The 23105-nt window shown below is 50.1% G+C and overlaps 5 protein-coding genes across 5 annotated transcripts; 3 read left to right on the top strand and 2 right to left on the bottom strand.

The window, feature by feature from the left end:
* Positions 1-449: 449 nt before the first annotated feature.
* On the top strand, positions 450-1970 carry Asppvi_008107 (MDR family MFS transporter; the record flags this gene model as incomplete). The annotated part of the gene is made up of 4 exons (XM_043303988.1): positions 450-609; positions 661-972; positions 1020-1543; positions 1596-1970. 4 exons carry the CDS (start codon positions 450-452, stop codon positions 1968-1970), a joined length of 1371 nt encoding a protein of 456 aa, XP_043159923.1.
* A 1698-nt stretch (positions 1971-3668) lies between these two features.
* On the top strand, positions 3669-5485 carry Asppvi_008108 (putative choline transport protein; the record flags this gene model as incomplete). Its single annotated transcript, XM_043303989.1, has 5 exons — positions 3669-4263; positions 4335-4674; positions 4750-5024; positions 5079-5312; positions 5385-5485. 5 exons carry the CDS (start codon positions 3669-3671, stop codon positions 5483-5485), a joined length of 1545 nt encoding a protein of 514 aa, XP_043159924.1.
* Positions 5486-5591: 106 nt separating this feature from the next.
* Asppvi_008109 (alpha-L-arabinofuranosidase A) lies at positions 5592-7874 on the bottom strand (the record flags this gene model as incomplete). Its single annotated transcript, XM_043303990.1, has 8 exons — positions 5592-5948; positions 6003-6110; positions 6156-6307; positions 6355-6774; positions 6825-7014; positions 7067-7183; positions 7240-7695; positions 7752-7874. 8 exons carry the CDS (start codon positions 7872-7874, stop codon positions 5592-5594), a joined length of 1923 nt encoding a protein of 640 aa, XP_043159925.1.
* Positions 7875-13476: 5602 nt separating this feature from the next.
* Asppvi_008110 (uncharacterized protein) lies at positions 13477-14397 on the top strand (the record flags this gene model as incomplete). Its single annotated transcript, XM_043303991.1, has 2 exons — positions 13477-13907; positions 13980-14397. The coding sequence occupies 2 exons, from the start codon at positions 13477-13479 to the stop codon at positions 14395-14397; spliced, it is 849 nt and encodes a 282-aa protein (XP_043159926.1).
* Positions 14398-14987: 590 nt separating this feature from the next.
* Positions 14988-17121, bottom strand: Asppvi_008111 (uncharacterized protein; the record flags this gene model as incomplete). The annotated part of the gene is made up of 2 exons (XM_043303992.1): positions 14988-16649; positions 16786-17121. 2 exons carry the CDS (start codon positions 17119-17121, stop codon positions 14988-14990), a joined length of 1998 nt encoding a protein of 665 aa, XP_043159927.1.
* Positions 17122-23105: the final 5984 nt, after the last annotated feature.

Consider the following 23105-nt stretch of genomic DNA (forward strand, 5'->3'; position numbering starts at 1 on the left):
TCTGGAATGACTTCTTATTTCAGCTGTGCCCATTTATGTTCAGCTTTTTGCGTACAGTCAAATCGAGTAATTATGCATTGTAGCGATATTACACACTTTTGATAACAAAGCACGGGCGAGTAAGGCCTGAATTTTGCGCATCTTTCATGCCTCTCCTGGGAAGTGCAGCTGTTTTCCGTTTCGAGAGTCCGATGAGGATCAATGTTAAGCGAGCTTGGCAACATGGCTCAATAGTGGAGCACGATTTCGTGCTTATCGATATCCATGGACTCAAAACTATTCAAATGGTCCTTTGTCTTCAAAGGCATGGTATTTTTCCTCGAGCTTGACGACATCGAGACTCTTTATCGTTTCAATTGGACACCAGTGCTCTGAGAAGAAATCCCAGTCGGCCTCCCGCCCACACGCTGCACCTGTTTCCTGGGCCACAGCACCTACTCATTCTCATCATGTCATCTCCTGCATGTTCAGCCGTAAGCAGCCCAACGATATCAGACCAACCAGATGATGTTGAATCAAACCTGTCTGTCCTGTACGAGGAGCGACCATTGCTGGACTCGACGGACGAAATTTGGGCACCACCCAAAGGATTTCTTTGGGTCCAGATCGGTAAGTATATCGCGAGACACCACTGAAGTGGAAACTCACTGTCATTGTCAGCTATCATGTCGAATGTATTTCTTTCCGGATTCGATGGCACCATCACGGCCTCAACGTACGCTGTGATTAGCTCGGAATTCAACGCCGCCAACACTGCGTCGTGGCTCACGACCTCTTATCTCATCACTAGCACCGCCTTTCAGCCTCTATACGGTCGCTTTTCAGATATATTTGGCAGGAGAGTGTCCTTTTTCACCGCCACCATTACATTCGTCATTGGCTGTCTGGGTTGTGGTGTTGCGAGGGATATTGTCTTGCTGAATACGATGCGGGCGTTGACGGGAATTGGCGGAGGAGGTCTAATGACTATGGGTAAGTCGCATCATCCCAAGCTGGAGGACAGCTCTCACACGATCCAGCTACAATTGTCAACTCCGACCTCATCCCGTTCAGACGTCGGGGCATGTATCAAGCTCTGCAAAACGGCATGCATGGCTTTGGCTCCATCTGTGGTGCGTCTTTTGGTGGCTCGATTGTTGATACGATTGGATGGAGATGGTGCTTTCTGGTGCAGGTCCCTGTAGGACTGTTCGCATTGATCACAGGCCATCTTGTTCTGCATCTTCCGCGGCCTAGCCAAACTTTTGGACAAGGGCAGAGTTTTCGGGCGATCCTGCGACATGTCGATATATTAGGAGCTCTGCTGCTCATTCTTGGCCTTTCAAGCCAACTTGTTGGCTTGAGCCTGGGTGGAAATCAGCTTCCATGGTCGAGCATTTGGGTCATCCTCTCAATCTTGGCCAGCCTGCTCCTATTGGGCTTGTTCATGGTCGTCGAAGCGAAGACGCCGGCAATTCCTCTGATCCCGTCGAGAATGCTCCGCGGGCTCATGCCCGTATCCACTCAAATTGCGAACGTCTGCGTTGGAATGGCTGCGTATGCAGTAAGTGAGCCCCTACTATTGGCGTGTCTAGGCTATAGCTAACCAGAGGCAGTTCCTCTTCACTCTCCCGCTCTTATTCCAGGTAATACTGCTGGACACGCCTACCAAAGCCGGGGCAAGATTGGCTATTCCCTCCTTAGCTACTCCCATCGGCGGGTTGATCTCTGGTATCGTCATGTCGCGCTGGGGCAAATTGGCATTCCTTGTGCGTGCAGGGTGCCTACTGATGTGCATTGGAAATCTGCTCGTGATGTCTATCCAATTCCACGATGCTGGGTGGAAATACTTCACCTACGTGATTCCAGCCAGTCTTGGCCAGGGGATCGTCTACCCCGGAATCTTGTTCACGTTTCTCGCTGCATTTGACCACGCCGGTAAGTTGGGGGCTCTATCCCATCGGAAGTTCCGGGCTCATAACTTCGATTAGATCACGCGGTGTCTGCATCTACTGTCTACTTGATACGGTCTCTAGGGACTGTCTGGGGCGTTGCCATTACTTCAACCATTATTCAAAATACATTACGCTCAGGCCTTTCGGAGGCCTTGAGTGGAATACCAGACAAATGGAAAGTAACATCTCTCAAATGGAGCATCAGTGTGACATGAAACATTGGCTGACCCTCGCAATTGATGTTGTGATAGATTATCGAGCAAGTTCGACACTCCGTTTCCGCCATACAGGACTTGCCCCCTGACATTCAGATGGCCGCACGACTGGTTTACTACAGAGGTATCAAATTATCTTTTGCTGCATCTGCTAGCTTCGCATTTATTGCGACCATTGCTGCGTTGTTTTCCAAGGGTAAGGGGTTACAACGGGGGAGCTCCGCATGAGCCTTGGAGCGTCCTCCGGGACAGAAACCAACAATGCTCTACACTGGCTATCGTATCTTGCAGTGGCAAGGAGGGGAAAGGTAGGTTTTGGCTTCTACAGTACGTCGTTGACTAGCTGAAGCTTTGTTGGATTGGCGGATGGAAGTTCTAAATCACATTCAAATGTGAAGAGAGGGTCACTACGTTTGTAGCCATGTATGAGGCTAGTCGCCGCGAATATGGAATACAATCGTTCACAGGCTCGAGTAAAAACGTTCTACGCGTTCTAAAGGTGATATCATGGCGAAAAGGTTCGATTCCGCTCTGCGGAGCAATCCCGAAGGCGCGGTAACCCCGCATATCCTGAAGGACCATAACTTAGCTATCAGTCCACATTGCTTCCAAGATGAGACCTCGTTGATGCGTTCCACTGAAAGAAAGATGAGTCTTCATAGGTCTGTACTCTGTAGAACGAGAGGTAAAGCATAGATATTTGTCCGCTATCAGCATAATCGCCCTACCGAGATAAGGATGGATCTTGGGGCGAAAAGAACGATCATGTTGGTATCTACATCACAGCAACAAACAGCTGGGCCACTGACATATCGATCCATGCAAGCTCCCCACAGTTTATCAAACAGCGTTCATTCCTCCGCATTAGCAAGCTCTCTTGAACAGCCAGCCTACGGGTCCCGTGGGACGGAAGTTCGGAATCAAAACCGTAGCCCTGAAGCTAAATTCGGGCGAGCATAACCACGGCTGACTTGACCATCGATATCGACGCCATGGACCAGCCCTGATTTGCGGGGAAATTGGCTTTTGTCCAGACTTCACCTGTTGTTGAGTCAGTAGTTGTCGTCCGAATTCGCCATCCTTACCCTCCCGCAAAATCGTTGACAATCCTTTTCCAGGCGAGTGGAAGAATTCCGCTTTGTTCCGTTCGACGCCCTCTTTTCTCGTCTGTCAAAAAGGGAACTAGAGTTTCTGCCTGATAAGCGAAGCTTGTAGGAGAGAGTGTTGATAACAGGCTCGGAATTCGATAGGGCGTTCCGACATTGCTCTACTGCCTATCTGATTCGGTCAAACGGTATCAGCCATTGCATAAGGATGTCAGTAAGGGTAAGATCATCTTTATCACTGTAACTCACGCCAGTGGATGCGACTACCCTGACAGATTATGGATCCCAAGGATGTGGCGGCCATAAGTTTGAGGGGAAGTCTGGGGAAGGATAACTCGTAGTCCATATAGAAGTCGCCGACCTCCTCACCAAGGGGCTCGCATCACGCTGCATCTTACATCTTCCAATCCACTATGGAGACAGAAACCAAAAGAACAGCCTCGTATTCCAAACCACAAGACAATGGCACCCCGGAAATCGAACTGGCTGCCGGCCAGGTCGTCATGGGCCTGCTGGACATGCCCATGAAGCGCAAGTTCAGCATCCTCAGCATCATCGCCGTGGGTTACAATATCTCCAACAGCTGGGTCGCCATCGCCACCAGCTTTGCTATTGCAGTGCAGTCTGGTGGCGCTGTGTCGTTGCTCTACGGTATCGTCGCTGTCACTGTTGCCATGCTGTGCACGGGTGTCACCCTGGCGGAGCTGGCCAGCGTCTATCCTACCGCAGGCGGACAGTACCATTTCACCTCTATTCTGGCGTCTGAGCGATGGAGCCGCAGGCTGTCGTACTTTAGTGGTCTTGCGGCCGTGTTCTCGTGGATCACACTCGCGGCGTCGATTGCGGTGGCTTCGACGCAGGCGCTCATGGCGGTGGTTATCCGCTGGCAGCCTGAGTACGTGCCTCACGCGTGGCATTACTTTCTGGTGTATCAGCTCTTCAACGCCGTCATGGTTGTCTACAACATCTTTCTCACCAACAGAACCCTCTGGGTGTACAATGCGGGATGTACGTACCCTCCCTTCTCTCCTCGCCATTCCTGGAATATTCTTCTACATGCTGACATTTACATCCAACAGTTCTCCTCTCCCTCGGAACCTTCCTCGCCATCACCATCACCTGTCCCGCCCGCTCCCACACCGAGGTCGACTCCTGGGCCATCTGGACGCAGTTCGCCAATGGCTCCGGCGGCTGGCCCGACGGCATCTCCTTCCTAACCGGCCTCTCCACGCCGCAGTTCATGCTCTCCGGTCTCGACGCCACCCTGCACCTAGCAGAAGAGTGTCTCGAGCCGGAGCGTATCGTCCCCAAGGCCGTGCTGGTAACCGTCGTCGTCGGCTTTCTCACCGCGTTCCCCTTTTCCATCGCCGTCATCTACAGCTACCGCGACGTGGAGTCATCCCTGTCCTCGCCAACAGGGTACGTCTGCCTGCGTCTTTGCCCATCTCCCTCCATAACCACAACCACAGCCACTGACAAACCGAACCCGTCTAGATTCCCCATCTACTTCATCTGGGAAAAAGCCACCCGCTCCCCAGCAGCCGCTACAATCTTCATGGCCGCCCTCGTCGTCATCTCCGCCGTCGCCTTCAACGCAGTCCACCAGACCGCATCCAGACTCACCTGGTCCTTCGCCCGCGACGACGCCCTCTTCTTCTCCCGCCGCCTCGCATCCGTCCATTCTTCCCTCAACGTCCCCGTCTACTCCCTCCTCCTGAACGGTCTCCTCGTCCTGCTTATCGGGATTGTATACGTCTGCTCGTCGACAGGTATGTAACCCCCTACAACTTCAACTCCACCGGAGAGTGAGCTAACGAGCGCAGCCTTCAACGCCTTCATAGGCACAACCGTCATCGTCGCGCAGATCTCCTACGCTGTCCCCGCCGCATTGCTCATCTACCGCCGTCGCTCGGCGGAGTATCTCCCGCCATCGAGGCCGTTCAAGGTCCCCCATGTGGTGGGGTATGTGTGCAATGTGATGACGATTGTGTGGGCCGTGGTGATTACGGTTTTCTTTACGTTTCCGACGACGTTCCCTGTTACCGGGGGGAATATGAGTACGTCCTTTCTTCTTTTCCTTTGTCGTTTGTTATTGTTGCTGTAGACGAAGATTGGGCTAACTGGTGTAGATTATGCGTCTGTTGTGTTGGTTGTAATGTTGCTTCTGGGGGTGGTGAATTGGTTCGTGTATGCGAAGAGGCATTACCATGGGCCGAGGTTGGAGATGTAATTGCAGGTGCAGATGTACAATTGCTTAAGTGAATCTGTTCTAGTACCACTATCTACTTAATGGACCCTGTACACATTCCCCTTTCAGTATACTAGTCACATAGCGATCACTTACTACCCTTGGTCTTCAGGACAGCCACGCTCAGATTCGGCAAGCTGAAGTTGAAAACGCCCTGTTTGCCAGCCTGCAGGGTCGACACCTTGCTGTTGACGAGGTTGGCACCGCCCACTGCGTTCATGGAGTAGGCGTCAGCCGCAGTCAGTACAGTCAGTTCAGCGGCGGTGCCTTCCTTGACGCCGTCAAAGGTTAGCGAGACCGGTACGGCGGCGGTGCTGTTGTACACGGCCGCCTTGAAGATGTGGCTGTTGGTGCTGTTGTCGACACCGGCGACGTAGTAGAGGGGGCCGTACTTGTCGGAGGAGTTGGTGGGGAGCGTGTTCGTCATGTGGGTGTGAGAGAAGAGCTATGCTGATTAGCATGGATAGTATGGAATGAGGTGCGAATGAGAGCAGCATACATCATAAACGTGCCAGCTGGTGGAGCGGGCTGTCTGATCAGGGTCGGAATTAAAGGCCAGGAAAGTGGGGGACCACTCGTAGTTGTCCAGGTTCAAGAGCATCGGTGCCTATTTCGTTAGTTTCGATCATTCCAACGAAATATGGCAACCTACGTAGGTCGTTCCGATAATCTTGTTGGCGTTTCTTTCAGCACCCAGAAGGAACACGGCTTCCGAGACGCTTCCAATCCACCATGGGTAGAGGGAGAAGTGTCTGTTGCCCCAGTCAATTGCGGCTCCGTTATACTGCACCGCGGCAATTTCACCTATCAAGTATTAGTCAGAGCTACCGGTTGGGTTCTGTCATACTTACCAAGCAGAAGTGGGTGATCCTCGGACATGTTGTCGAAGAAGCCGAAGCGAGTGACAAAGTTGTCGGGAATATCGTACAAATGATAGTCGCCACCAGCGCCAGCAGGGAGGGTCATGTCAATGGTCGATGCCAGGACAGTAATGTCGGGGTACTTGGCCTTGATTGCATCATAGAAAGCCTTGAACCGGTAGGATGTGTAGGAGGTCATTCCGTTGTTCAGGTTATCCTCGTTGCCAACTTCGACATATTTGATGACCCAGGGTTTGGGGTGGCCAACGGAAGCGCGCAATGCTCCATACTTGGTCTCCACGGAGCCGGTGAGGAACTCAAGCTCGTTGAGGGCGTCCTCCACGTACACATGGAGTTCGTCTTCGGGGACGGCGTCGCCGTTAAGCGCGAGACCGCTCCAGACCGCAAGGACTTGTACTTGGTTAGCGGCGTCGTCACGTCACTGACTGTAAATTACTCACTAGGCTCGAGCCCAAGATCATCGCACCACTCCATGTACTCAACCAGACCCATTCCACCGGTTTCCTGGTATCCCCAAGTAGTGGCACGACCAGGACGGTCCTTGAGGGGACCAATGGTCTCGTTCCACTTCCAGCGGCCGTCGATGGTGTCACCTTCAAGATTGTTACCACCAGGGAAGCGTAGGAATTTCTGCGTCATTAGCAACTAGCGTCATAAGATGCACAATAATCCCAAGTCTTACCGGGCCAAAGTCTTTCATGGCTTGCATTAGATCTCTCCGAAGTCCATTCGGGCGGTTGTTCCAGGTAGGCGGGAACAGGCTAATGAGGTTGAAGTCCAATGCACCGTCTTCAGCTTTCTGTATATAAACCGGGTTAGTAAGTCCCAGTGGTCTTATTCCTTTGACCTACTAACCGATGTATCAAAAGTGATCGAGAATGTGTTGTTGGTATCCGGGGCAGCGCTATGAGGAACAAGGGTAAAGCTGTGCTGCACCCATTTGTCCTCAACGCTATGCGACGCAATCTTAGCACTGGCAAAGACTTTGCCCGTACGAGCAGACTGAAGTGAAGCCGTGAAGCTGCCATTGTAGGCACCCTTCACATAAAAAGACCCGGTATATTGCTGCGGCTTGACATCAATGCCCCACCAGCCCAGGTTAGTGAGACCAGCTTGACCCTTGCTGCCCTTGACGTTGACCGATGTAGGCAAAGCAGATGACAGGGGATCACTGAGGTTCTTCAGAGACAACGTAGCTCCGTTGACAGAGGTCCAAGCGTCCAAGTTGGACGGGTACTTGGAACCTCCCTGGAACGCACGATTGCGAATCAACTCCGCATAGAGACCGCCTTCACCGCAGTGGTTGATTTCCTGCATTAATCATTAGCATCCGTGTCAAAGTTCGCTGATGCTCGTTGAGGACTCACCTCTTCCATGAGACCGTACTGCAAGTTAGTCGTGACATTGCCCCCGGATGACGCAACGGAGATCTCAACGGCGGCAGTGCACGCTGCCAGAAGCGGCAGGAGAAGAGACTTGGACAACAGCATGGTATTCCGCTCTACAGGAAGACACGCTGTGATTGTTATCTGCAGGTCCTATACCTGGTCAATTGGCAGGGTTACGAGGCAGATCCTGCAGATCGCAGTGGCATTATATATGCGTCCATGGCGGGCCAGGGAAGAATGTCTCTTTGCTGGAGCATAATTCTACCCCTCAATTGCAGCTATATCTGCGGGGTCAACCTGAATAAAGGGGTCTGTCTAATTAAATCTTGCATGAATTGCTAGGAACGAGAGCGAGAGGAACGCAAGCGACTGTTTTCAAGCTTCCCGTTCTGGCAAAATCCCATGAGGGGGAGACAAGGGTGATCGTCAGGGCATTTCCAAGTCCGTAGCGGCAATTAGCCGGGTTGCATGATTAGATGCCAGATCATCTCGAGCAGGTAGATACATCGCAGACTGCCGACAAGGGGCCGTCAGTATCTCTGAGAGGTTTCAGCAAATACGTGAATTGCTCGAACACTGAGGAGAATCCCACTGGGACTTATGCCCAATACTTCCTGTAATCAAGAGCAGTGGCTGAATATTGGCAAGAAAATAAACTCTCGTCATCCCCAGTAGTCTAAATTGTCGTCGACTAAGGGAGGAATTTAGGCAAAGTCGCAGACGGAAGTTCCCCGCATCGACGGCCCAATTTGCCTGCCATGGAACGTGCGAGACAAGAATCGAAAGCTAAATAGGTGCGGCTGGAGCCTGGAGAAATACCGGAGACTGTGCGTTTAGAAGATGGCTAGTCTGGATATGCGCAATGCATGAAGAAACAAGGAGATTCGGGGATTCTCCATGTGGGGATTGACGGACTCCATTTCTCCGGCCGACGCCCCCGATTGCCCTTCGTATCTCGCATTTCCCTCAATGGTCGTGGTTAAAGTCTTAAGAGGCCTCTGAGCCATTGTCAAAACTTTAGCTTTGTGTCGTGCCAGGTTCTTCTCCATTCATCAACTTCACTGGTTCGTTTTCGGAGAGCCAGATCTTCATGCTCTGATCAGTCCGAGCGTGACCTTGTGGATGATCACTGTGTACAAAGTACACATGTTCCAAGGAAAGCAAAAAGAGACCAAAGCACAACTAATGGTCCCCGCCGCTTGGCCTCTTTCCCTTCTTTTCCAATCTTGACGCTGTCTTGACAGACTATCGGGACGCTCATACCTACAATATCAAGCTCACTTCACCATAAGTTTGGACAACGGATTCGCCTAGCGTGATTTGAACAGCTGATCGCTCAATACAAACCATCACAGATGGCTCTTTGACATCTTCACTTGGAGTCGACCTCTGGAGACCATTGACTCAGTACCTATGGTATGATGAGGCTTTAGGAACCATACGGCAACGCCACAAGAGTCATATCTCCTTGCAAGGTGTCCTGTTCACGCGCGATGAAACATCGTCCTCATGTCACATTTGATCGTTACAGGTGGTGGTCCGAGAAAATAACTCCAAAATCGAAGTCAGAATTATAAATTGCGTGGTACTAAAGGAATGGTATCCTCATTTGCGAGCACCTATTCCTCGAAAGTCGTATTTCATAAACAAAAACAAGCGGCATACACAAAAATGTATAGAAACAAAAACCACCGAGCAGAACATCCGAGGTATTGATCGTAATAGATATGAAGGACTGGATGAGTGTCTAAACAGGAAGGATATCACTCCCGGCGTGTCTACAGGTCCAGCGGCACGCGATGTGGGAATATTATCGACATCATCGATCGTGAGGCTTAGCACATTTCGCAGCACTCGATACAATCAAAGCAGCACTCGCAGGTCTCTTCGCAAAGGAAGCAGCAGCAGAGGGTGGCAAGACTAGCAGCGAAAAGAGCAGCGGTTAGCAATTGATACGCAATCACATCCACGCGACACAGGTCAAGGGAGGAAAACGAGTAGAGCTTACCAAGCACCTAGACATCCACGGTCCTTCTTCTGACGAGGCTGTTCCTGGTACGGCATTTGCTGCTGCCGAGTTTATTAGCTCTCCATTCTTCGTAGTCAATGCGATTTTGTTGTAACGTACAGGAGGTTGATACGGCTGCTGCGGCGGAGCATAGCCTTGCGGCTGTTGGGGAGGATAGCCTGGCGGGTATTGTCCCTGTTGAGGAGGGTAATAACCTTGGGGCTGTTGGGGGTAACTATATCCACAAAACAGATTAGAAACTGCCTTCAAGCGCAAATCTCAAGCACAGCATAAGAAGAAATCGCTTTATCTTCGTTCTTTCCTGCCGCTCTAAGTGCTCAAGTGGCCCCTTGCGCAGCATTTCCTTCGAAGATCAAAAGGCATGATGACAGCGCATGGTTCCATGCGAAGCGCATCAAGACTGCCTCCAACAGAGTCCAAGAAGGAAGGGCACAGCGAAGTTTGAAACACCAAGCCGGAAGGAAATGAACGAAAAGGACAATGGGAGGTGAGAAGGCTAGACGCAAACGAGTCCAAGATCACTTACTGGGGCTGATGGCCTTGATTGTAGTAGTCCGAGGAACTCATGATGGCGAGGAAGAATGTGCTGCAACGTTGAGAGAGTAGAACTGTCAGTATGGGTAACAAAAATGAGAATGGCGGACAGAGAGAAGGTGAATGATGCGATCGGTTGCGAGAAGAGAATCCACGCAACGGAGAGCCAATAACAAGGGAGAAAGCGTACCTAAGCAAATGCCAAGTGCCAGCGGTTTGAGATAGGCAATAAGGAGTTGGGAAAGGGACCAAATAAGAGAAGATGAGGGCTCCAACAGTGGCTGCGGTGTTTGAAAACTGAAAAGGGACGAAGAAGCGGAGAAAGGAGGAGAAGGGATCAGAGGGAGCTAGGCAAGCTAAGATTCGGACTAAGTTCTTTCCAGATGACAAGTTTGACAACTCAATGGGGTTTTTATTATTAGCTCTCTATCTGAATCCTTTCCACGAATTCAACTAATTTCTCAAACAACTCATCCAGGGATCAGTCTTTTTAAAATTGTCCATCCCCATCAGCGACACTGAACTCTTTATCGGGTTCGCCCGATCCTTTTTGGCGTTTGGACCGCGGAACTGGGTCGCTTCCCACGAGCCATCTACTGGTACCCCTTCAATCGTGGTTCTGGTAACAAGGATGCCTAGAACCGCCTCAGAGAATCCGCTTTTTCATGCTTAAACATAGCAGTTTGTTGCTATCAAATTCTTGGGGTTTTTACCAATGAATTCGAAACAACGGCCGCCCGCCTTTCGTGAGCTGAGCCACAGCAATACCTCTAATAATACGAGCCTGGTTACAGCCCTACTGTCTACAACGAAAACCAAGCCGCGGCTGGCGGGTCGGTAATGAGGTCATGGTTGGCCAAAAATCTCTCACCTGCCAGACTCATTGGCTGTCCGTGGCCCACAATCGGCCGCCAGCGCTACTTGATTGAGCTGGTGTGCCACTAGAACAGCTCTTAGTGGGTTCAGCTGAACATGATCATGAAATAATACCAATAGAGTATATGCTCTGGTTCCCAAGTTTGAGCTATCAGCATATCAGCCAATCGTCGCTGGCTTTTTTTTTGAGACTGAGGTGGCGCTCGTGGCTGGTGTCCAACTGAGCCACTGTCACCGCTCCCATTCGCCGATTGAAGCGGAACATGTCTTGTTGCTGCCTAAATACCTAGATACCATCACGATGAATTGTCCCCCCCACACACAAGTCACAAGGCAATATGTCGGCTCTTGTCATGTTCTCTTCGGTCACCATACAGCCACATATATGGACGATAGATTGATGCAATTATAGACAGGCTCCCTATTACCTAACTGGGAAGACCTGAAGCTATTCAAAATAACTGCTGGCTTGGGAGTACTGCCAGATCAAACACCAATAATGGAACTTTTTTTCCGCCTCGTTCATGTTCCTTGCTATGAGGCATATGATGCTGCATTGTGGAGCAACATAGCAAGTGAGCTTTTTGTGTCTAGATGCTGAGACATTGCTCACTTGGTGTGCGGGAAGAGCATTTGACACTTTTCCCAGTTCCCACTATCCGACGATGGGAACTCACTGGCAAGTCTTCTGATGAAACTTAGCCTCCACATTTCGAGCTGTCCATGCACCTCAAGCCATTTTTGCATGGCGAGCTGCACTAACCGATGCATCTGAAAGCTTGCAGCATCGGCGTTCACAGTGACGAATGAGGAGTTCCTTAGCATTTGGATATCATCCTCGAAGCTGTCGTCCACATTACATTGGACCAGACTGTCTGTATTGTCCGTCGTGTAGCTGTCAACTGCGTCTGAGTGTTTTTCTTGGGTCGGTATTACTTCTTTTTACATGACTGAAATCTTGGGGCAGACACTGATGTATTCCTTGCCAATCAAAGAAGCTCATCAATGCCAGGAGATGTGCGGCTGATGGCCGTTCCTGAAGGATGTGATCGAACGATATTTGCAGCCTCGCCGATGTTGCCCCTCCTCATGCTCAAGGAGACTTAGCTTTCTATAGTCGCTGCTTTCTGAAGATACTGCTTCACCGAGCAACGGGGAGTTCTTTGCCTGATGTAGGATGCCGCGTGGACGATGGCGAGTGGCATGTACTCAAGAGCCGCTACCAGCTCCATAATGTCCTTTGGGTTTTCCGGTATCCCGAGCTTCGCCTGGAAAAGTGCTTGCGCGTGATTCTTTATCCATTGGGTCCACGGTGATGATGTCGCCATCTTCAACCATTCTGAGCGCCACGGCTCTATGCCTTGTAGTTACTATCAGAGGTCCGCGCGTACCCTGGGGCAGATATGCCCATAGTCGCCGGTCTAGTGAGCGATCTTTGTCTCGCTCGGCTAGATCCTGGCTGTTAAACGGCCCACGACGAAGGAAATGATCGTCACCAACATTATCAAGAATTAGGATCCATCTTCCATTCCGGCCATCCTGGAGCCAGTCACGAACAAGTTGATATATGTTGGCCTGGGGTCCTTCCGGCGAGCGATCTTTCCTCTATCTGCAATCTCCCGAAAGCCCTGCTCGAAACGAGCTGCATTGCCGACATGGATCCAGAAAACCCACGTTTCTGGGGAGTGCTCCTGGGCTCTCTGAGAGTATTTGATAGCAAGCTGCGATTTCCTTCCCAGTGTCAGCAATCGTATACTTCTTTTTGGTATACTTATTCTCACCCCACGCCGCCGAGGCCCACCAGTGCGATTCTAGATGCTGGTGCCAAACATTTTCCGTGAATCTGGTCAAGTAGTGCTCCGCATCCAACAAAATCCGGGTCGAGACGAAAGGGAACAGTAGATAACGAGCTCGGCGGTGGCTCCGGTCTTTCTGAGGCGGACTTCATTAGCGAAGCCTAGTCATGATCGATGCACAACTTATCATGTTGCGAATAGTCAGTGATAGGACCATGATTCGTTCCCACCTGAAGTCCAGAGTTTAGATCGCCAAGGATATTGTCCGCTCCATATGATTGCCGCAGAACAACGAGGACATGGATATAGTCACGGTTGGATAGAACCGATCCTGTAAGCGCCAGCCTTATGTAGGCCTTTAGACGCCGCACTAATGTGGTACTTGTGCTGTTTGCTATAAACACCTTACTGTCTCGGGCTGTTGGTATAGTTCTCGTCAGACATCGAACACTGCTCATTTTCACCTATAATGGCGGATCCTTTCAGTATTACCGCAGGCATTGTCGGCATCGCCGTTCCCGCTCTCCAGGGTGTCAAACTTCTCCTGCAGGACTTACAAAGCATCAAAGACGCACCTGAGACCATCAGCAATTTAAAAGACAACATCAGGGTCGTTGAACTGGCCCTGACCTCCCTCCAAGCCATTTCTGAACCAGAATGGAAGTCACTCGGCACAACCGTGGCAGACGAAGCGAAAGCCACTATCGCAACCTGCACTAAAGCCTGCGAACTTTTCCGCTCCAACCTCCAGCGCTGGACAAGTCACTCTCAAGATGGGAGAGTATCCCGGCTTGATCGAGCAAAGGTGGGGATCTTCAAGCAGGGGCCGATCAAGTCTATGTGTGAGCAGCTGCAAAGCTGCAAGATCACGATCAACTCTGTCGTTAGCATAGCGACGCTGTAAACTGAATCCTCTGTCCTTTGGATATTGCAAAAAGTTGAGACTAACTGGTGAGCGATTATGGTGCATAGATACAGCTCCCTTCGACATACACGCCTCACCGAGGAAATGAAGAAGACGATCTCAATGCGGCAGGGAGACATCGAAAGCGCCATCAGGACAACGGATAATCAGATCACTGATAACCGAACAAGACGAGATGATTTCGGCGCCGTGGACAGGGCCCAGGCACCCGCAGACCCGGAGACTGCAGACAGGCTAAGACAGATCGACGAAGAACACAAAGCATTATATATATCGAGAAGACTGCTCAATGAGCTCCTGATGAAAGTGCAGGAGGGTACTATTGGGAATGTTATGGCGAGGAACGAGAATAATTCAACGCATGTGACCTTTGGGAATCAGAACTCTGGCCTCCAGATCGGTGTCAGCAACGGTTCCATCACCGGGATTAGTTTTGGCTCAAATGAGGGCCTGAATGCCATGTGAAGTATTATTGATATGGGGTATGGATTTCATTTGCATGGACTGGATATAATCGATTCTGAGAAATATGAAGGACAGAAGTATATTTGTAGAATGATCCATTTAAACAAAACTGTCCATAGAATCTCTCATAAGTGGATAAAAGTACACGAGGAATTGCTAGCAGGGGAAGTGTGATGCTATCCACCAAGCCGTCCTGGTACGATATTCCAGATAATCACTGACGGTCTGTCTAAGCCATTGCCAGACTAACAACTTTCAACTGTAGGGTATCGGCTTGGTAATAATTCCCAATAAGGACCATGATTTGTATTAGACTGCGCGCTTACTTGTTACACAGACCATGAGAAGAATTTGTACATTAGTATATGGTGGAGCAAGATGGCTCGAGCTCATCACTCCGGACTGGGAGACCTGCGTAGAGTGAAATAGAGCTGAAGAGCAGGAGATATACAGCTGTGAAGAGAAATTGAGATCCAATCAATGTGTAAAATCACATGAAAATAGAAATGTCATCATGATGGTTACCAAAATCGAAAGGATGAATGAAGAAGTGAAGGAAAGAGTAAAGTCATTACAGGTCATCATCATCATCATACATACGAGTCGATCTCAGGCGGTAGAGTCTGAGAATCAAAATAACATGCCGTCTCAAGAGACGGGCCCACAGTCATCGTGTGGAGGTCAGAATAGCCGTCGTACCCGTGGGCCATGGTGGCCTCCATACCTACTTGAGGGTGGCTGTCAGCTGGTGCCGAAGGCAACCCGTTGAAACCCGCCTCATCCGCAGATACTGACAGTGGCACAGTAGCCAGATCTTCCCCTATTGTGTCCTGGTCAACAGCATTCTGGGCATTCTCAAGAACAAATTCCTCTTGTTGCACCATCCAGTGCTTCAGTACTTCCATGGGCGGGTGATTCCCGCCACCCTTACCACCTCGCTTCTCACTGTCTTTTCCACGTCCTCCCCGTCCGCGTTGGCACGGGTTGAAGTGAGTACGACGGAGATGGGCAGCGGCGTTGTAATTAGCACCATACCGTTTCCCATTCCGACAAGCCTTGCAGTTGGCCAGGAAGGTCTTGCCTGGAGATATATCCACACAGACCCAAACTTTACGGACCACTGAGTGCACCCGTTCGATGTGTCTTCGCAGCTCGTGCTCCCCGTGGAAGCCATCTGGCTGGTCATTGCACATGTGGCAGTACGTTTTCGGGCGCGGAGGCCGTTGTATCGAGGCCTTAGGGATKGCCGCAACTTCTTTCGAAGTGCCGTCGGACGATGAGATACGAATCATCTTGTGTTGCTCCACCAGCTTCGCTGGAGAGGTATTGCGCGACTCAAGTTTCGGTGCGATAGGTCGAGAACCCTGCGCAATCTGTTCTTGAGTTCTCCGCGCCGCTCTTGACTGCTGAGAGGCAGCCGAACTATTGCTTTCAGCAGACATGGAAGGCTTCATCTCCGTAGCAGGGGTTTCGGGGGCATTTGAAGAGGGAGGGGGGTAGAATGAAGTTGAGGAGGGTGCTGAGCAGGAAAATGGAAGAGGAGCAGAGTCAGAGATGGGAAAGGTGACGGGTTGCAAGGCTTGCTGACTTGAGTAGTCATGGATTGGAACATTGACAGGGGAAACAGAGGGCACGAATTCAGTAGAAGGCATAGAGAAGGTGTAGCTGGGGTTTAGATTTGGTCCGGTGGAGTCAAATCTGATCATGCCCAATCCACCGCATATGGAGTCGGTAGTAGTACTCCTGGTCATCTCAACGGCTGCTGAAGCCAGCGGCGCCTGTTGGTTAGCCAGAGATGGATTCGACAAATTGGTAGGGTCTGTCGAAAACTCCGGTATTGATGCTTGCAGTTGATGCTGGAGTCCATTCGAAGCAGGATCCGCAGAGAGGGCCAGCGACAGCGTAGATACGTTCGACCGGTCCTGAAAGTCGTCCAAGCACTGCCTAGCATATTCGGACGGCGAGTATTCGTTGACATGGTCAAGTCGAAGCTGCGAAATCTGAGGTCCGTAGGATTGCCGATGTCCCAAAACACCTGGGGCCAGTGGTTTTCGATGAGAGACCGGAGTCTGCTGACTCTGCGATCTAACCATGGCTGTGTGTCGGACAGAGGACCTAGTAACCGACGGGAGGGAAAAGTCGTCCGTCCGAGAAGCCATTCCAGTAGATTTCAAATCGGTTTGGGGGGCCGCTGGCGAAGACGCGTGAGAGAGCCCACGAGTCAAGTCAACGGTCACTGGTGGCTCCGGTGTCTGCCAAGTGTCAATCCATGGACTGCCGGCGGGAGAGTCAAGAGAAAGAGGATGGAGTAGCGCAAGAGAAACATGGTGGGTTATGAACGGAAGGTGGAGAAGAGGCGGGAGCAGGAGACCAAGATAGATCACATACGGTGACTCGTCGTTTTGTCGGAGGAAGACCAGAACCAGGGAGAGTCCGAGGAGTATCCTGTCGAGTCCGTTTCCCACATTTCTCGAGAGATGAACCAGTGTCAGGGATGCCAGAGCCGGGAACTGGACGGTAACTGGATGACGCCGTTGCTGGTAAGAACTGGCTCAGCCGCTGACTCCAAAGACGATTGCGCTCTGATTCCGGAAGGTGAGAGTGTCGATCCAAAAAAGCGTCCCGATACCCAGAGATGGCCCTTGTGAAGAGTTCGTCGTCGGCCATGGTGACTGCCATCGCAGGGGGATGATCCTTTGCAAGCGCCTCTCCAACAGAGCTCATGGGGGGATAGCTGCTATCAGTATCACACAAGATTGAGGAAGAAGGAATTATTCTATATGACAAGCAATTAGCACCACGAATAAAAACAAAAAGAGCAATGTGAAATGTGAATGAAATAGAGCAGACGGTTGGCGGGGCTCGGGGAAGGAGGGAAGGCTGACTGTACCGATAGATAGAAGGAAGCTACGAACAGGCAATATGGTATCCAGGCGCGACGCTGAGGGATCAGTGACTATGAGGAAGAGTGGACAATAATAGGTTGGCAAAGACGCGAGAGTGCTCAAGATGTATACAAGGACTGAGTCGGGGAGGGATATGGCCAAGATGAAAGAAAGGGTATTGACTGAGAGAATATCGCGAAGGGGACGGATGGGATTTAAATGAGAAGCAGAAATAGGAGGGTAAGATTGATTCGATGGTGAGCTATCCCCACGGCTCGGAGGTGCAGTAAAAGAAATCTTCTGAAAGTCAAAAGGGACGGAAGATCTGCCAGAAGAGAAGGTCTGAATCTGGACGTTGAAACTTGGGGAGCGACCAGGGTGGGGATGCTAGCTCAACTGGGCGTTATAGGATGGATTATGGATGGAGTAATTAGACAGATGGTTTATCTAGATTATTTTAGAGATAACTAAAGAGCCTACTAGAACAATAATAGATAGCTAGTTATTTGGTCGGTATTATGGAGTACTACTAAGGAGCAAGCTACGATACCTTCTTGGGCGATAGATCATATGGATCATGGGTTGGTGGATCAGCAGCAATCGTCGATGGGGATTGACGTCGAAGTCCACGAACTTTTAGCAGAATCGAAGGTCTGGAACCCTTCTGGCTTCTTTGGCTTGGTGCGATTGGATAGAGAGGAAACCAAATATTTCTTTTTTCATTTTTTATTTTTTCCTAATTTAATTTTCCAAATTATATGCGGATATCGGTTTGACGTCGTCACTTCACATTGATACCTCCAAGCCAACTGATGAGCAGGACGCCATCCAAAGGTGGACAAGGTAAGCTTGGGAGTTACGGAAGGAGGAAAGCTCATCTTCTAACTATAGTTAGTCGATAGTCGATCGCTACTTTGTCAGGGCAAAGTACTCAAGAGCCTAAGGCACTAACTTACTAGGTCTAGTTAAGGTCAAGTGGATTCAGGATCTGGTACGGAGTACGAAGTACTACAGACAGTGTGAATTGTCCCGTCCTCGATCGGCAGAAAAGGGGAGTGTGACCTGTGAGGTAAACTAGCAGTACCTGATTCACTGCTAACTGGCCAACGTCCATAGCGCAGGGTTCCAGGAAACGCTCCAGTTGTCCACGGTGAAATGACCAGGTCCCTTTTAGGCTTAGAGTGTCTAACCTATCTTGAAAGCCCCAGGCGGTGACGACAGTGGTCAGAAAATATTGTCCTCAAAAAATACAGGGTGAACACGGAGCCTTTCAAAAGTGAGGCGGCCAAACGGATTGCGCCGACCAAACCCCGGGCCACCAGGACAGCGGTAAAGGAAACAGGATGCGGTACGGAGTATTGTCCAATCCTCCAAGTCTCAAGATTCAGTCCTTGAAATGAAGAAATACAACAGAAGACATTTCGCTGCTATTATCATCAATGTGATTGGTTCTCATCACTATTATGGCGTCCTGAGAGCACCAAAAGATCCAGCAAGGTCTGTTGTAGTAGTGGCCAGGATTACTTGTAGGCACATTGTGTGTAGTCTTGATTCATGTGCCTTGTCAAAGTGTTAACAGACGATAATGAAAGTGTGTTAGCTCCCCTCATGATTCTTTCTGGCTATGGCCTTCAGCGCATGCAAATCCTTCCATCGTCCCCTGAGTGCGCCTACTGCGGTACCAATGAGATCGCAAAGTGTCCCAGAGCCTTTGGGCAAGTCTTTGTTCATGGTCACCCTCCAAGCCAGCATAGTTAGGCTTAGCAGTGTCAGCAACCCTTCAAGCACGTAGTACTGCCACAGTTTGCAGACCAGCTGGAAGTGACCTGATTGTACCCTTCGACTCGAGGTCTGCCACGTTGCTAGACTACACCGTATTCGGATCCGTCATTATCTTGCTGCCAATCTTCGGGCGTCTTTAGTCAAACTGCGCGTTCAGATGACGCTGTAGCCGATGGTCAGACATGGTATTCATATCCTCAGTATTTTCGAGCGCTTGAGGACAGGCCACGAGCGGTATGGCAAAGCGTTGTTTCTTGAAAGGACTAAAATAGAGACGAAGCGAAAATTGACTTAAATGAGAATCTGGTTCCTGAGGCACCAATTGTTCTGGCTGCGCGAATGACCCTTGTGTGCAACACACAGCAGTCTCCAAACAACAACTCCATCAACCCGAACGACACCCTTGAGTTTGCATCATTTACCTGTCGTCACCCCACTCCTTTTTCAGCGGTGAGATGCTATATTGCGCCAGTCGCGAAAATAAACCCATTCCGACCACGGAACTTTCCCGTAGTACCATTCGGAAGGCTCCCAAGGGTCATATGCCCGGCCACGCGTAGCCGTCCCCAACTTCGGACCTTTTGCAAGAACTTTCTGGGAGACTCCCTACTAATCTACGGGGTATGTGCTCACGATGTCCCTCGAAGTCCGAAGTCGCATCTATCGCTTCTTTCTCGACAGGGCACATCAAATGGCGATCCTACCACTATTGATTGACCGACAGTCCTAGGTTCAAAGTGGAGATGCTGACCAGCGAACGTCTCACGTGTAACACGTGACCTGGCCCTTTCGTGGTCCAGGTCTCTATGATCCAGTACTAGTACGCTGTCCCGGAGATGTTTTGCAACATCCACAACTGACTGCGATTACTCTAATCGGCTAAAGCGGCTTGATACTTCAATATTTGACCGAGTCCTTAGTACTATCTGTTCTCTAGTAGATCGTCTTTCTTTTATCACAGTTACCGCTATCCGAGTGGACTTGTATGGTCTACAAGTCTTACTCCTTTAGTGATGGATATAATGTTTCGGCTACCGGGCAATTTCGTTTCATCTTCCGAATCTCAAAAGTATGGAGGACAAAGCCAAGCCACGAGCCAGGTAGATGAGGTCACCATGGGCCTTGATTGGGCCTCACGGCTACGTAACGACCATGATCGGGGAGCATCGTATGAACGGAGTTAGTAGTACAGCGTTGTAATTTGTTGCTTACAGTGGTACTACATGGCCCATACTCCCCCCGTGCCGGTTTCTAGAAAAGGATCGCAATCAACAAGGGGTTTGCTACGGAGCGCCTACTATCTACAGATAGCCAAAAATAGGCTTGACGGTCACGCTATTCTCTATCTACGCACTGGTGGCTTTGCTAAATTTCTGTACATTGGACCAGAAAGGACCTCCTTGGTCAAGTGGGGCCACCCTCTGGCGTAGATCAGACATATGTATCAGAAATCCTTGTAGATGGAAATCAGTAGGCCACCGCATCCCTTTTCACATTTGACTACTTACTCTATGGCTACTATCATCATCAGTCATAGCAATTCCATGTGCACATGCCCATGCAATGATCATTTTGCTAGAAATCTTTGCAGACACGGAGAGGCAAAGCCACAGCGGCAGGGGGCTCATGACTCATCTTGCTCAAATCAAATCAACTACTGAGCAGTGTGCACACGATAATTGAGTGTTATGTTCACAGAAGCGAAGCCTTATCCTACATCAGGACACTGGGTTCGACAAAAGAACAAACTTAGATCTTGCTCATGATTTCGTGGGCTGTAAAGTGCCTCAGCAAGCCTCCAGCTCGAGCATGTGCATAGCCAAATGCCCGAACTAGACTTTTCTGCCTAAAGGCCTCAACAACGTACAAGGGTTAAACATGTCATCAACAGCATGGAACTAGTCCTCTGCGTCTACATGATATCAATAAGTTAGAGTTTCTCGCCTAGTTTGGCTATGCTGGTGTCCCAATCTGACCACCATCTTCTTTTGGCGAAGTACATAAGGTGTAGGATTTCTGTTCTCTGATGAACTGGTCAACTTTCGCCTTCGTCGAGGTTCATCTCTGACTTAGCAGGCTATGTCGGCAGACAGATTTGGAAGGCTAACATATGGCTCAGCTCTGGGCCTCGTCGCAAAGTCCGCCTTCATATATAAAGTGGCAAGGCACCATTATTCCATGTTTGCCCAATGGGTATCTACAGGGTCAGGCGTCGACCGACACCTCTTCAGCCCGTCTCCCCTTGGTGAGGCTCAGGCTTCTGTGATATCGATGACGCGTCTAACTGAAGATTGAGAGGCAATCCGGCGAGGACCTGAGCACTAAGACAAGATCCTTGCAATAGCAGGGCGAGATGTAAAGTGACAGCGTGCTAATCAGTGCAGGGTTTTGCGCTCAGGCCCGTGGAGAGTCGGTCGGTTTGTGTTGTTTCTGACTCTCCCTGAAGATCTGCTATGACTTGAGTGAGCAGGTAGAGCTTTGGCAAATTTACATTTTTGAGAAGGTAGCGTTTTGGTCTAAGCACCGTGGTCTTTCCATTGTCGGAATTGCGCGACCGATTGATGCTCAGATACTCTCGCGCTCTTCCTTCGTTGGTCAAACTGGGGTTGCAGCAATATTCCAATCGCCCAGGAATACCTAGACAACATTCAAGTCATCTCTTTTTCTGACCGAAGCAGTACAGTGTGAAGTACCTTCGTGCGGCTATAAAAATAACCTTCTACTGGTCACCTGAAACCCCTGCGAATTCTTCTTTGTGTGGGTACGTCAAATTTACAACTTCATCATGGGTTTCGCTTGGCCAGACTCCTCTAGGGCGAGAAACCTTGACTGTCGACTCGCCGTTATAACTCTCATGGGATGCTCAGAGGTGTCCTTCAACCTGTGATAGCTCTTCTATCATCGCCGCTTCGCATGACGGATGAATGACTACGAGTTCATACTGAGGATTTTATTTGACAACGCATCCATCGCGGATATATGTCCCCGCGAAGTGGACCTTGGAGGGATCAACGCGGAGAAGGTTACCATTTTATCTGGTGGCTAACGGTGTCGGCTTTTCTCGTGCTTTGTGTTATGTCCAGGGGAGTACATCTCCTTCAGACTGTGTAACATTTCCATAAGCCTCTCTGCCGCCGATGAACGATTCTGACGATTCTGACAGGAGTTATGCCCGCGCAGCGCAATGTAACAACTTCGAGCATTCCCAGTACTCGCTCCATAGCGGATCCCACAGATTGCGTCATATTGTAGGCCCTATGGGGCACTCGCGTGCGGCCAGTTCCCCGTGCAAACCCCTTCCGTTCGTCACAGCATTCGGAACTGAAGTATAGATCGTCAACGGTACCCGAAAATCTCTTTAACAGGCTTTCCATGGGATAAAGTAGCAAACAAAGCAGAACTCATTTTCAAAAGGCCAGATTGGATGGGGAGTTGACATTTGAATGATATAGAGTGTGTAAGTCAAATTATATATTATACTTCTGGCGGGCCGATCCCAGTTGGTCAATAAAACGGGTAACGGTGCCTGTCTTAATCGTCTTCAATCCATACCATGAGCGCCTATAAGGTGTACCAGAAAGAGGAATCCAAGGATAGATAGACGACGTCCATCATGCTGGAAATGGATGGAACTGTCTGCCTGACGTCAGATCGCCACGCCTTAAGTTTGGGTCCCCCAAACAATCACAGTTTCCGCTGACGATAAACTCAGGAGGGAACTACGGATAGAAGCAGCTTGGGTCCTTCGCAGGCAATATTTAAGAGAACCATCACTCTTTCTTTCTGATCATATCTTTCTTCATCTATCGCAGCAGGGATAATTCCGATAGTAGTTGCGATTTCACCTCAGTTGAGCATCAACTGTCACTGTTGCGAACAACACTGAAACACGTGATTATATTAAGGGCGCTGCGGGCTCCAGCCACGTCATAGGCCCTTTCCCGCTCCGCTTCTGAAAAGGAGATAACGGATTCTTGGAGAAAAGGAGGAGAAACATTTCGCTTCGATACCACCAAATACCGAATTCTCAACGTCTCCTTT

The sequence above is a fragment of the Aspergillus pseudoviridinutans genome, assembly GCF_018340605.1.
Source record: "Aspergillus pseudoviridinutans IFM 55266 DNA, scaffold_5, whole genome shotgun sequence".
Lineage (NCBI taxonomy): Eukaryota > Fungi > Ascomycota > Eurotiomycetes > Eurotiales > Aspergillaceae > Aspergillus > Aspergillus pseudoviridinutans.